We start from the raw sequence: 14239 nt of genomic DNA on the forward strand, positions 1-14239 counted from the left end.
CCTGAGGGAAAATTCCATTGAACATTATTAATTTTTTTTTTTTTTTTTTTGGGGGGGGGGGGTTGCCGGGTTCTTGAAGCCTGGATTGGCCGCTGTCGGAGACAGGATGCTGGGCTTGATGGACCCTTGGTCTTTTCCTAGTATGGCGGTGCTTATGTACTTATGTACTTAATCAGGGCTGCCGAGAGACAGAGCTGGGCGCAGGACAGGATCGCCGCCGCCGCCTCCACCCCCAGGACCCCCAATCAGGACGCAGTTGCATTTGACGCCCCTCCCTCACTTGCTTGTTTGGGCCACCTGTCCATGCGCGTAGCTAGACTTGAAAGATTGGAGGGGGCTGCAGCTGAAAGTGTGGGGGGGGGGGGGAGGGCACCTTTTGTGCTAGCTGGATCTAGAAACCCAGAAATTCAATACTGGTGCCTGGAGTTGGCCCAACATTGAATTTCTGGATTTAACCCTGGTGGCAGCCAGCAAAATGCTGATCCCCGGTATCTGAATATCAGGCCCTGTGCATAAACTGGAGACATGCCCATGCCCCTCCCTTGCAGTTATGCACTAAGGGCCAGATGCTATATTTGGCACTGAAAAAATTGTCACTGATAGAAAATGCGACTATGTGTATTCTATAAACCGTGTCTGATGTAAATGCCCACGCCTACCTTTAGACGCGGAATGGGTTACTCTATAACACTACATGTAAATTTAAGGAATGCCCAAGCCCCTTTTGGGATCTGTGTGGTAGAATTTAGACAGATCACTTTATAGAACATGGTAGCGAGTAGTGTGCATAAATTCTAATTAGTGCCAATTATTGCCGATAATGGTTGTTAACATTCAATTATCAGCGCTAATTAGCTTGTTAACCTACTGAGTTGCACACGCAGATCAGAATACGGTCAGATTTGCGTGCACAACTCAATCTCACTATATAGAATTTAGGGGTAAAGGACTTATGATTTTCCTCATAGAATAGCATGCAGTGCATTTACCTGTGTAAGCGCCCACTATTCTGTGCACTTACGTTTGCAAGGCACGCCTAATGACGTGCCTAGTTTTAGAATTGCCCTTCACATGTCTCAATTGGTAAAATCAAAGATCAGGAACGAGCCCTCAGACTCTTTGTGTGCTACAAAAATCTTGGCCAGCTTCTCTTTCTGACGAGCTTCTTTGAGCCATACCACAGAAAGGCTGCTGTAAGAAATGATGCCCCCGTGGACTGTTCTTTTACCACATCCAGAGCACTCATCAGTTCCCTGACACATGGCAGACGCACTTTTGTTTTCCAGTGCTTGGGCTGGTTACCATAGTCCTCACTGCAGAAATATGCCAAAGATGTCAGAGCACAAAATCATCTTAATTCTCTACTGATCAAAAGCAGCACATGCTAATTTTCTTAAATCTTGGCCAAGCGGATTTCTCCTTCTTCTTTGGGCTAACAGTTCAATGGGATTTTATTCACAAGTACTTGGGGTTTTTGCATTATTTTGTACCCCAGATTCCCCTGTCTAGCTGTGCTTTATTGTTGACAGTCCTGATGAGTAGATGCCACAGTGACCGAAATCCCCTTTTCCTTAGGAGTTGTGGGTTTACAAAGAGCTAATCATGCCACGTGCTCAATGATGGTTTTGCGTTGGCTTCCTGAGCACATTATAAATTATTGATGCTTATTTTTAAGACTCTGACTAGCATGACTCCCGAATACTTTAAACCAACTTTGAGGCCCTACGACCCAGCACGCTCCCTGAGATCAGCGGGAACTCGGCAATTGGTGCAGCCTTCTTTAGCAAGGGTACGCAGTTCTTATACTTGTGACAGCGCATTGCCCCTAATTGGCAGTCTATTATGGAACAAGTTGCCTGAGAGTGTCCACCTTTTTGTCATCTTTCAGAACTTAAGGAAAGACTGACAACACACTTGTTTGTACTGGCTTATGTTTGATGGGTTAACCTAGTTTTTGAGTTGTTGTATTTGTTTGTTAATGTATTTTCTACTATGTATGTTCCATTGTTACCCGCCTAGTTAATAGGCAGGTTAGAAATACAGTCAATCAATATATAAATAAATACTGTCTTCATTGCTTCAGCCCTGGAGCAGACGTCCTAATACATTTTCATTTTAAAAGGTGAAAAGTTCTTATGTACGTATGACCTGGGTGTCAGTAAAGCCTGGTGTAGCCCCTATCTTTGGGCATGTTGGGTGTTGCAGGGATGTCAGTGCCGTGGAATCGGCGGAGTCTGCATCTAGTAATTTTTCATAGAGCAGCTATGAAGCCCAACCCCATAGGAAAAACTGGGAGGGTAGCTGGTGAGAATATATATACAACCATGATTTTGGAGGGAAACTGTTTTTCCAGAACCCTGACAGCTAGAAGATTTGAAAACCCAAGGCAATCTGTCATGTCAATCTCACACTCCTAGCAGGGTCTGGGAAGAGATATTTTATTTGGGTTCCATAAAGAGAAGGAAGAGGAGACAGTAGGCTGCTTTCTTCTGTAAATGGACCTGGAAGCTCTGGCTTGGTACTTACTTGCAAGGGGGGGGGGAGCAAGTTTCAGCTGCCTTTTTCCATGGGCAAATTTACCTGCAGAAAAACCTTTGAAAATTATTCATCCCATGGACAGTTCCTACCAGGTGGCAGATTGTCTTGGACTGCCCCTAATTGTTAGCATCTAATTGGCCAACTAGTTTACGCACAGATCTGTGACCTTTCCTAAATTCCCCTCAAAATGCCATACTTTGCATGCTAATATTTAGGTCTGCTTCTGACAGGTGTAAATGTCACTGCCCATTGTCTAGGTGCAGTGATTTCTGTAGGATTTGTGCTAGTATTTTATAGAAACACAAAGGTACTTTTTTGTCTTTATAAATGGGCTAGAAATAGGCATCTTCCTGCCCTATTAACCTCAGTGCCCTGTTATAAAATTACTCTCAAAGAGCGAAAACGAGAAGAAAAAAATCATGATGATAGAAATGTAAGTGCCATGAAATTAGACAAACAAAATGCCTTGAAACTTTTAGACAAAGATCTGCTGGGAAGTGAGAGAAGGATTTCCTCAACTGAGCTATGGTAATATACCAAACTATGCTGTGTTGGCACGGAACAATTACATAGTAACATAGTAACATAGTAGATGACGGCAGAAAAAGACCTGCACGGTCCATCCAGTCTGCCCAAGAAGATAAATTCCTATGTGCTACTTTTTTATTTGTACTGTCCTCTTCAGGGCACAGACCGTATAAGTCTGGCCAGCCCTATCCCCGCCTCCCAACCACCAACCCCGCCTCCCACCACCAGCTCTGGCACAGACTGTATAAGTCTGCCCAGCACTATCCTCGCCTCCCAACTACCAGTCCCGTCTCCCACCACCAGCTCTGGCACAGACCGTATAAGTCTGCCCAGCACTATCCCCGCCTCCCAACTACCAGTCCCGCCTCCCACCACCAGCTCTGGCACAGACCGTATAAGTCTGCCCAGCACTATCCCTGCCTCCCACCACAGGCTCTGCCACAGACCGTATAAGTCTGCCCAGCACTAGCCCCGCCTCCCAACCACCAGCTCTGCCACCCATTCTAGGCTAAGCTCCTGAGGATCCCTTCCTTCTGCACAGGATTCCTTTATGTTTATCCCACGCATGTTTGAATTCCGTTACCGTTTTCACCTCCACCACCTCCCGTGGGAGGGCATTCCAAGCATCCACCACCCTCTCCGTGAAAAAATACTTCCTGACATTCTTCTTGAGTCTGCCCTCCTTCAATCTCATTTCATGCCCTCTCGTTCTACCGCCTTCCCATCTCCGGAAAAGGTTTGTTTGTGGATTAATACCTTTCAAATATTTGAACGTCTGTATCATATCACCCCTGTTTCTCCTTTCCTCCAGGTCCGCAAGTTTCTCCTCATACATCTTGTAATGCAAATCCCATACCATCCTCGTAGCTTTTCTTTGCACCGCTTCAATTCTTTTTACATCCTTAGCAAGATACGGCCTCCAAAACTGAACACAATACTCCAGGTGGGGCCTCACCAACGACTTGTACAGGGGCATCAACACCTCTTTTCTTCTGCTGGTCACACCTCTCTCTATACAGCCTAGTAACCTTCTAGCTACGGCCACCGCCTTGTCACACTGTTTCATCGCCTTCAGATCCTCAGATACTATCACCCCAAGATCCCTCTCCCCATCCGTACCTAGCAGACTCTCACCGCTTAACACATACGCCTCTCTTGGATTTCTACTCCCTAAGTGCATCACTTTGCATTTCTTCGCATTGAATTTTAATTGCCAAACCTTAGATCACACAGACAATTTTAGCAGTAATCAGAAAGACACGTCACTTCACCGAATGTCCTGTGCCACTGTATGTTGTCCCTACTGTGAAAGATAGAAAAATTACTCTGTGCCTCTGCTGTGGTTAGAAAATCAAAATCTGATTGACTCTAAAAAAAGATAACCCTAATTCCTTCCTTTAAAAACAAGTCACACTTGGCCTTAGTGGCCAGGCCGCAGAGCTTCTCAGTTTTTGAAAGGCAGTGATTGAAGAGCAGAACATACGACCATTGCTGTGGCCTATGAGAAATAAGTTGGTGAGGAGGACCCTTATCAACAGGTATTCATATTTCAGGTCCCCTCACAATTGATACAGGCACTGTCATAGACCTTTTTGGGACACAGAACAAGGACAGAAGAATAGGAAAACTGCAGGACCTCAGGACTCACAGAAACAGAATCCAGATCAGCAAACGTGCCGGAGACCAGCGCTGAAAGGGACTTTGGCTGGCGGGGGTTGAGGACCCCCGCCAGCAAAGGTACCTGATGGCGGCGGCAGAAGGGGGGGGGGGTCGAAAGGGACAGGGGAGGGGCAGCAGCACCGGGGGGGGGGGGGGGGGGGTCAAGGGTGGCAGGGGGGGGGGTCGGCGGTGCCGGTGGGGCTAAAATGTACTCCCTCACTTCAGGCTCTGGACCCCCCTTCTGCCGAAGTCTGGCTATGCCCCTGCCTGAAACATGGCGATTTGTGAAGCAAAAAGGCAGTCACTTCAGGGGCAGCGATCAGAGGTCACCAGCATGCTACTAACATTAAGCTTGGCTGGGGGGGGGGGGGGGGGGAAGAAGAAGCTGTTGCCTTCTGTTCTCACTGTGCAGTGTTGTTTTAAGGGCCTGATTTATGAAACTTTATTTTCCTATAGATATAGACTGGGAATACATTAAACCATGACCTAATAGAGTCACAGTACACCTGGGGAGTGTGGGGGGTGGGGGAATGTCAGCGAGGAGGTCTCAATAGTTGGCCCTTATGTTTTTGGTCTGGCTTCCAGATTCAAAGAAAAAATTGTCAAGGCCTGTCCTAATCTAATTCAGAAGAGAGGATAGAGATATACATAAATTCAAACTTCCGGATGTTAATGGCACCCCAATGCCTACTCCTCACTTGTCATTACATTAATTCAATCTTCCAGCTGCCTGCATTTCACTGAAATCTCCTGGTATGCTTCTGATTGCAGCCAGCCTGAGACTGAGTGGAGGGACATGGTTAATGGTTAATGTACAATATTATTTTTCTGCTTTGGACTTTTCAAATGGATTGTGCCATCCAGCAATTCTCTTACAAAGTCCATTAAATCCCTGTTTTGACAGCCTTGGACGATGCATTGTAGAATGACAGTGTGGGTGATTCATTTCCCAGTGGGCGCTGGTTAAATCAAGTTAGCACAGAGTGAGAACAGGCACTGGATTTGCCCCATCCCACTACCTCATTTACATGCAATAAATTAGCTATTCTTGCTGTTCAGGAGGCAGCACTGCCTCATTTAATCCTTGCCAATTTTACAGACTAGCAGGGGAACTTTTTTTCTAATTTTCTTCTCTGGTGATTAAAATTGATAGGACACAGTCAGTTTAAGCTATGTTCTGTGGTAGGCTCCTGAAATCTGCTTGGTAATACAGCTAGGCTGCTGCTCTGGGTGAGGATTCTGACCATGGAGATACTAATCTGGAGGTAGGAGAAACTCAGGAAAAATAGAAAGCAGGTCTCACCTGGCTCCAATTAGCAGTTCCTTGTGCGCAGGGCTTTGCGTTTACCATGATCGTTGCAGCACTATCGCTCATTCCCCATCCGGGGGTTTTGAGCTGTAAGTATACAATAGGGTTGCCAAATGACTTCAGATTTTCCGGTCAGGTTGATTCAAACCTGGTTTTTACCCTGCTGCCTGCGTGGACTTGTAGCACTGGTGCCCCTATGATTTTCTTAAGAAAAAAACAAGTGCAAGCAGCCAGTGGGGTAAAACCAGGACGGGATCAACCTGCTCTGAAAATCTGGAGCTAGCTGAATGTTTGGCACTACCTGGCAGCTCCAGCACAGCTGTTTGTTCCTTGATCAAGGATCCTGCCCCTGAACTAATAGCACAGATTCCTTTCTGTGGTAGCAGGACACATCTTTCTTTCTTAAACTGAATTCTTCATCGTGTCACATTGTCCCTGTGCAAAGGAAAAAAAGAAAAAGAAAAAGAAACTCACAGAATTTTAGGGCAAGGATTTGCTGGTTACTTAACTGCATCATTTTATTTTGTGTTCTAGCAGATTCCTCCTACTTCAATGGGCTTCCAGTTCAAATTGAACCAGCAAACACGCCAAGTTACCCAGTTCCAGGCTGGAGATTTTGGGCCAGTCCTGGATTTCTAACCACACCGTCCTGATGCATTATGGAACTTGCAGCACTGATCAGGCACTACAAAGTCCGCACTGCTTTGGAATGGAAGTTCGAAACCAGGATTGGCCCAACATCTCCAGACTGGAACTGGGTAACTTGGCATCTCTGAACCAGCACTGTGAGCCTTCATATGCAAATATAGAAGGATTCCCACCCACCCCCACCTAAATTGCATAATCTTTCCCTCATTGCAGATACAGTCTTTATCTGGGGACTGTAACCAGGTTTTCTTTTGGAACTCTGCAATCATAGGCCATAAGTCCAGTCACTAGGTGTCACTATTGCTCAATGACTAGGACTCCCTCCTCCTTTGATGGGCTGTGGACAATGCTGCATCTGAAGTCCTGTCTCTGAGCCATGAGGCCTAGGCCATTTGTTTTATTAAAAATGTAGCTCATCTCCACTGCCAGGAACACTACAGCTGGTTAATTTGGGTTAAAGGGGCTCCAGGGGAAATTTGATTCTAAAATACCTTACACTAATTTGTAAACACCAACCATTAAGGCTCACCTCTTGCTAGCGCTCAGCATATTTGATGTGTAAGGGCAGCTACTTATGACATGTAGAGACTGCTTAATGACTCATTTATTCGACAAACACCGACATGCAGTGAGCGTGAAAGGAAGGTAAGCGGCTTTCATTAATACTGTCTGGTTTCTGCAGGGTCGGCTTTGGTGATCTGCGTCGTGTCTGTAACCTCCGCTTCGAGCAGTTATGGGGAAGGTGGAAAGTAAGTAGTGAAGGTTCTCTCGCCTGTCGTGTTGTCTTCCAGGTAATAGTGGTAAGACATCATTAAGCTACAAACAGAGTTATATAAACTTTGACATATGCATGTCTGAATGCTCTAAGCTAACTTCTAATTAATCAATGTATTGTCATGTGCATGATGATTTTGTTGAATTTCATGGTGCAAATGGATTTGGAGTTTCTAAACAAATATTTTCAGATTTAATAGACACTATTCTTTTCATATTTGCTATTTTTCTCTCTTTTACCCTAATTTGATTTATTTTTGTTTTGCTTGCCCCATGATTTTGACCCATGTACTCAAGTTCTAAATCCAGTGTCTTTTTTTAATCATTTTAAGCGCTCATATGCTATGAGGGGATTTAGGGCAGGGATTTTTCCTGGATCACCTCTGAAACACTGCTGCAACTCACAACGGCTGCTCATCTTGAGACTTACGGTGGAAAGGTTACAGTATTGTTTTATGGCTACTTTTCACTTAGGGGCACAGAAGCTATTCCTGGCAATATAATGTAAATCTGCAATGCCACTCACTCTAGAACTGGCTGGCGCATTTGGGCAGAAGCATCGCCAGGCATTTCCAATTCCATATAGTCCCATTGCTTTCATTGCCGGTGATTAGCCATGCCACGGTTTCCTCTGATTGAGAGTACCCTTGAGTTTTCGTGAAACACACAGGAGAGCTACCTTCCTCTGAAGGGTACTTATGAATGAAAAGTGAAGCCAGATGTTGCTGTTACTGTCCTCTTTATGCTAATTGTACTGTGCCACACATTTTCTGCCTAATAGCCCCGTCAGGGAAAAGCGAAAGAATTCTTGCAGAGTATATCAAACTCTTGCAGCACGAAATGGCACTGCAAGAGATTGTGGAATGTAGAACATTCCATGTTCTACATTCCACAATGTAGGGGACACTCAAGGAAGGTACATGGAAATCCTTTTAAAACAAATAGGAGGAAATATTTTTTCACTCAACGAATAGTTAAGCTCTGGAACTCTTTGCCGGAGGAGGTGGTAACAGTGGTTAGTGTATCTGGGTTTGAAAAAAGTTTAGACAAATTCCTGGAGGAAAAGTCCATAGTCTGCTATTGAGACAGACATGGGAAGCAACTGCTTGCCCTGGGATTTGTAGTATGGAGTGTTGTCACAATTTGGGTTTCTGCCAGGTACTTGTGACCTGGCTTAGCCACTGTTTGGAGAACAGGATACTGGGCTAGATGGACCATCGTCTGACCCAGTATGGCTACTCTTATGTTCTTAACATTGCTATCTCAGGATTCTTTAGAGTGGGATGTGTGTATATCTGATGTTCTTCTGTGTGGAATCCGAGTTTTTGGGTGTCTTTAGACCTACACTGAATGTCCTCTTCTCAAATGTTCTCAAAACAGAATATTCCTATCTTGTCTTGTTCTTGTCTGTGGAATGTGCTTCGCCTAGTAGTTACTTCTATGAGTGAAATTTGTTCCCTTGGTATTAACAAACCCCTATCGATGTTATATTTCTCAGGTTGCGGTGAGTCAAACTTGTTTCCTAATTAAGGTTTGGTTGTAAAAAGTAAAACAAGCTCATTGTGTTTAATGGTCTAATAAGCAGGAAGGACGTGCTCTGTTCTCACCCTTTACAGTAAACCAAACACCCTTCTGAATAAAAACAAGAAAGAAATTGGGTAGTGATTTTGGAAATAGCTCTGAATGAACTAACTTCTGCTGTACAAATACTCCAGATGTTCGCTCTCTCAGTTGCTCCTTTCTTGGGTTTTCTTGTTGTTGTTGTTGCTAATCTTAAATATTGAAGTTTGTATTTGAAAAAAAAAAATCATTTTTGGTGCTGTTTGTGCTCTGCATAGCTACACGAGGAGTTGAGAGCAAGGGTAAAGAAGTCTTAAAGCTGTTCGCTGATATTAATTTTCCTCTTTTCTATTTTCTCCCCTTATCCCTTTTTCTGTCTCCCATCTGCCCTCCGATCTACATATCTCTCTTCCCTGCCACCTGCCTCTCCCTCTCTTTAACGCCTACTCTTTCTCTTGCCTTCTGCTTCTCCTCTCACGGGGAATTCTCTTTCCTCGGTTGCTTTCGGTCTGTCTCCTTCTCCCCAGCACACTGAGCTGTTTGGAATTAAACAACAGCTTTTTCTGCTCTGCTGGCTGCTACCAACCTTTTCTGGAGCACTAATAGGCAGTATTCAGTGAAAAAGAGAATACAGAGTGCTCACCTGCCTCCTCGATAAAGTAGTGTGGTTGGCGTGTTAGTCTACTTTAAAGGTAATAAATAGAAATTAAAAAACAAAAAAAGAAAATAAGATGATTCCTTTTTTATTGGATTAACTTAATACATTATTTTTGACTAGCTTTCGAAGACCAGAACTTTCTTTCTCAGGTTAGGAATGAGCAAAAAAATGACAAGATCAGAATATATAAGCGGAACATAAAACTATTCCAATGACAGTCTCGGGGGGGGGGGGGGGGGGGGGAACAACAGACCATTAGCATTCCCCATAGGTCTATCTCAAATACTGCTCAGCTCCCACTTAAAGAAATATTTGAAATTGCTTTTAAATCCAGATCCCTGCCTTCTACTGATCCTGACTCTCTATAATCCACTCTGATGACTAGACGTTATTTGCCTTGTCTGTGTGTCCCAGCTGGATTATAAACTCCCTGGAGCAGGGACTGTCTGTATTTTATGTATCTGTTCAGTGCTGCCTATGCTTGGTAGCACCATAGAGATGTTAAATAGTAGCAGAAATCACACCCGAATTCAAAATGCAGTGGTGCTAAAAACTTGCTGCTTGAATAATCATCCCTCTTGTTTGTTTTCTGCAGTTGCTGGCTTTCGCTGGAGAAGGGAGCCATCTGGGCATTTGTGGCCCCTGCATTATGTGTCATTGTGGTAAGTTTGCTCATAATTACTGCCATTTACATAAGTACATAAGTATTGCCATACTGGGAAAGAGCAAAGGTCCATCGAGCCCAGCATCCTGTTTCCAACAGTGGCCAATCCAGGTCACAAATACCTGACAAGATCCCCCAAAAGTACAAAACATTTTATACTGCTTATCCCAGAAACAGTGGATTTTCCCCAAGTCCATTTAATAATGGTCTATGGACTTTTTCTTTAGGAAGCCGTCCAAACCTTTTTTAAACTCCGCTAAGCTAACCGCCTTTACCATGTTCTCTGGCAACGAATTCCAGAGTTTAATTACACATTGAGTGAAGAAATATTTTCTCTGATTCGGTTTAAATTTACTACATTGTAGCTTCATCGCATGCCCCCTAGTCCTAGTATTTTTGGAAATCGTGAACAGACGCTTCACATCTACCCGTTCAACTCCACTCATTATTTTATAGACCTCTATCATATCTCCCTTCAGCCGCCTTTTCTCCAAGCTGAAGAGCCCTAGCCGCTTTAGCCTTTCCTCATAGGGAAGTCGTCCCATCCCCTTTATCATTTTCGTCGCCCTTCTCTGCACCTTTTCTAATTCCACTATATCTTTTTTGAGATGCGGTGACCAGAATTGAACACAATATTCAAGGTCGGGTCGCACCATGGCACGATACAAAGGCATTATAACATCCTCATTTTTGTTTTCCATTCCTTTCCTAATAATACCTAACATTCTATTTGCTTTCATAGCCCCCCCAGCAGCACACTACTGCTGAACTGTAAGTGCCCTTTAGGCATGATGCCGTGTTATTAGGTGACAGAGCTGTTGTAGGAACAGTCAGTTACTGTACTGCTCCTAGAGTGGCACTGAGTGGTCAGCCAGATCCATGTCCAGCAAAACACCTGCCTAAGCTGTCATGAAAAAGGAAGATTTGGGAGACTGGACCAAGGCATTCATGATCCTGTGTTCTGAAACTTGCAGTTAAATGAAGGGTTAACCTTGGCATGTTTTGCAAAATGTAGCATTGACATTAGCTCTGTGAGAAGGTATATCTGTGTCTGTGTGCAAGAAAAGGTCAGAACAATAGATCATACCTCACTGTGAAGCTTAAAAAAATGATATTGGGATTTTGGTTTCAATTCTGTTTTGATGGGAGATGGGTGATGTTCTAAAGGAACTGAAGAAGGGAGTGGTTAACTGCTCGATCAACCCTAACCTGCCAATACTTGAGGCAATTATCTGGTCAGCTGGTGCTGCTAACTAAGGGGGTCTTTTACTAAAACGCGCTCACGCTTTTAGCACGCGCATAGGCGTGTGCTAAACATTAGAGATGCCAATGTACTCCTATGAACAGTCCAAATTATATGGTATCAATTATATTTAATTGAGGGAGTTCCTCACTTACAATCTCTATATCATTACCCAACTCCCAATATATCTTTATCACCTTATTCATACAATCTTCAAGGGATATCTAGATGTAGGATCTATCAGATAACCGTGTCACCCCCATTCAGGCTATAGTATGAGCCAGGCATTTTCTATGGTGGGCACGTATTCCTCGTTGATCCATAATTTTAATTTTTTTAAACTGTTCATTCAAGACTTAACTGGAAATATCAATCAAAGTTGCACTTAGCTTAAACGTGAAACCTCTATATTTTTCTTCATTTCTTTTTTCTATTTTTTTTCTTTTAAAAAGTTAGTCATCTCCCAGGAACGCAGGAAGAGCAACGGAGAGGTTTCCAGCTTTGATTGAGGAGACGCACCTTGATACAGCATTAAATGCGAAACATGAGTTCATGTCGGGATCAGATGTCTCCGAGATGACTAACTTTTTAAAAGAAAAAAATAGAAAAAAAGAAATGAAGAAAAATATAGAGGTTTCACGTTTAAGCTAAGTGCAACTTTGATTGATATTTCCAGTTAAGTCTTGAATGAACAGTTTAAAAAAATTAAAATTATGGATCAATGAGGAATACGTGCCCACCATAGAAAATGCCTGGCTCATACTATAGCCTGAATGGTGGTGACACGGTTATATGATAGATCCTACATCTAGATATCCCTTGAAGATTGTATGAATAAGGTGATAAAGATATATTGGGAGTTGGGTAATGATAGAGAATGTACTCCTATGGGCATCTCTGACGTTTAGCACGTGCCTATTTTTAGCATGCGCTAAAAACACGAGCACATCTTAGTAAAAGACCCCCTGAGGCCCCGATGCTCAAAACTCCAACGTTGTACTGAATAGCACCAGAGAAATAGCACCAGAGCAGCGCACCAGAACAAATTCCTGATGCTCAGTGCTAATGATGTGAGAATATAGACACGCTCATAGCATTGAGCATTAGGGAATTTGGCGAGAAGATAGTGTCTGGCGCATGTGCGCAAGAGTTGTGTGTTAAGCACAGCTCTTAAGAGCATGCCCAGAGCGCCAGAGAGGAGGGAGGAAGAGGTGCCGGTTTGGAAGGTATAACCTCCTCTAACAATTGTTTTACTCTGTTTCCATAAAATGAGCTCAACGCAACAGGAAATTACACTGTTGTTCCAAATGGAAACTATAAACTTTGCAATGGGAGGATATCATTTGATCTAAAAAAAAAATGTCACTCAAAACACTGGCATATTCCTGGAGTAATCGGACGCTTAAATTTTAAAATGTTATCATTCAAATTGCAAAGAAAGGGACAGGAAAATAACAGAAAATATTCAAAATAGTGTCACTGAATATTCCTTCTGATCACTTCAGCCCATTCTGGACAGTGCTGGGGAGGTCATTGGGGGGAGCTTGAGTGGAACTGGAGGTTGTTTGGGTAGGCCAAGGAGATTTTATGACAGGAGACAGCATGATCCAGTCTGGCCCATTCTGTGGGCTTTATTTGAATGTTTCCCAAATGTAACCTGAGGTTTTTTGTATTTTAATCCTCGGGTGGTGATTGGGGGGGGGGGTCTATACAGAGCAGCAGACTTGTTTTTGGAGCCATGGGAGTTCCCCCAACTCAGTCCCAAGACTCAGGCAGAGCCAGGGCCTTTCTTAAAGCTGCCCCCTACAAAAATCGAGCCTCTAAGACAATTCTGCAGCTCATTCCTCAGGACCCCCAGCAGGTAAAAAAAACCCAAAAACCTCCTGCTGCATATGGGACGTTTTCAAATAAAAAAAAACCACATAGGCAGTCATAAACAAGTTTATGTTTTCAATAGCTTCTGCAAATGTTTGGAGTCACACAATATGGCAGCTGCGCGGGGGAGATGGCTTCAGCTTTTTGATGTCATGCCGTCTCCTATTATAAAACCTCCTTGGGTTAGACCTCAAAAATGGCTGCCCTAACATTATGTGGTTTACTAGCCAGTTAGTGGTCTGAATATTGTTGCTCACCAATCAGCACTGCTGGTCAGCGCTAATTCCCAGATATTCCGCACTGGCTGTTATCTAGATACCTGGGCTGAATATCTGTTTTTTTTTAATGTTTGTCTTTTACCCATGGTGGCCTGTGTGTTAAAAAAAACACTGACCACTGTGGGCTAAATATCGGCTCCTAAGTGATTAGCAGAGGTCCCCACAGCATCTGTTTTCTGACACTGAACAGACCAGATGGTTCAGATTATTTTTAGGCTACAAATAATGTGATGAGGCCATGGCCAAAGCCAGGAGGATGCTTGGCTGTATAGAGAGAGAGGAATTACCAGCAGAAGGGAGGAGGATGTGATGTTCCTGTACAAGTTCTTGGTGAGGCCCCACTTGGAATATTGTGTTCAGTTTTGGAGGCTGTATCTTGCTAAAGGCATACAAAGACTTGAGGGGTTCAGCGGAAGACAACAAAAATGGCATGGGGTCTGCTCCAAAAGATTAATGAGAAAAGACTTGAATGCCTTAATTATATTCCCTAAGAAAACAGGGGACA

General features: G+C 43.7%; 1 protein-coding gene across 3 annotated transcripts in view; it reads left to right on the forward strand.

Annotated features, from left to right (window-relative positions):
* The window catches only part of ADGRD1 (adhesion G protein-coupled receptor D1), a 428743-nt gene that overhangs the window by 331419 nt on the left and 83085 nt on the right, over positions 1–14239 (forward strand). For 2 of the 3 annotated variants that reach the window (XM_030219508.1, XM_030219506.1), the window contains 2 exons: positions 7365–7431; positions 10270–10336. In XM_030219508.1, coding sequence (XP_030075368.1) covers positions 7365–7431; positions 10270–10336 — 134 coding nt within the window. Of the gene's footprint in view, positions 1–7364; positions 7436–10269; positions 10338–14239 lie in introns of those variants that run through there. The other variant, XM_030219507.1, reaches the window with a different exon arrangement.

Source organism: Microcaecilia unicolor, chromosome 11, assembly GCF_901765095.1.
Source record: "Microcaecilia unicolor chromosome 11, aMicUni1.1, whole genome shotgun sequence".
NCBI lineage: Eukaryota > Metazoa > Chordata > Amphibia > Gymnophiona > Siphonopidae > Microcaecilia > Microcaecilia unicolor.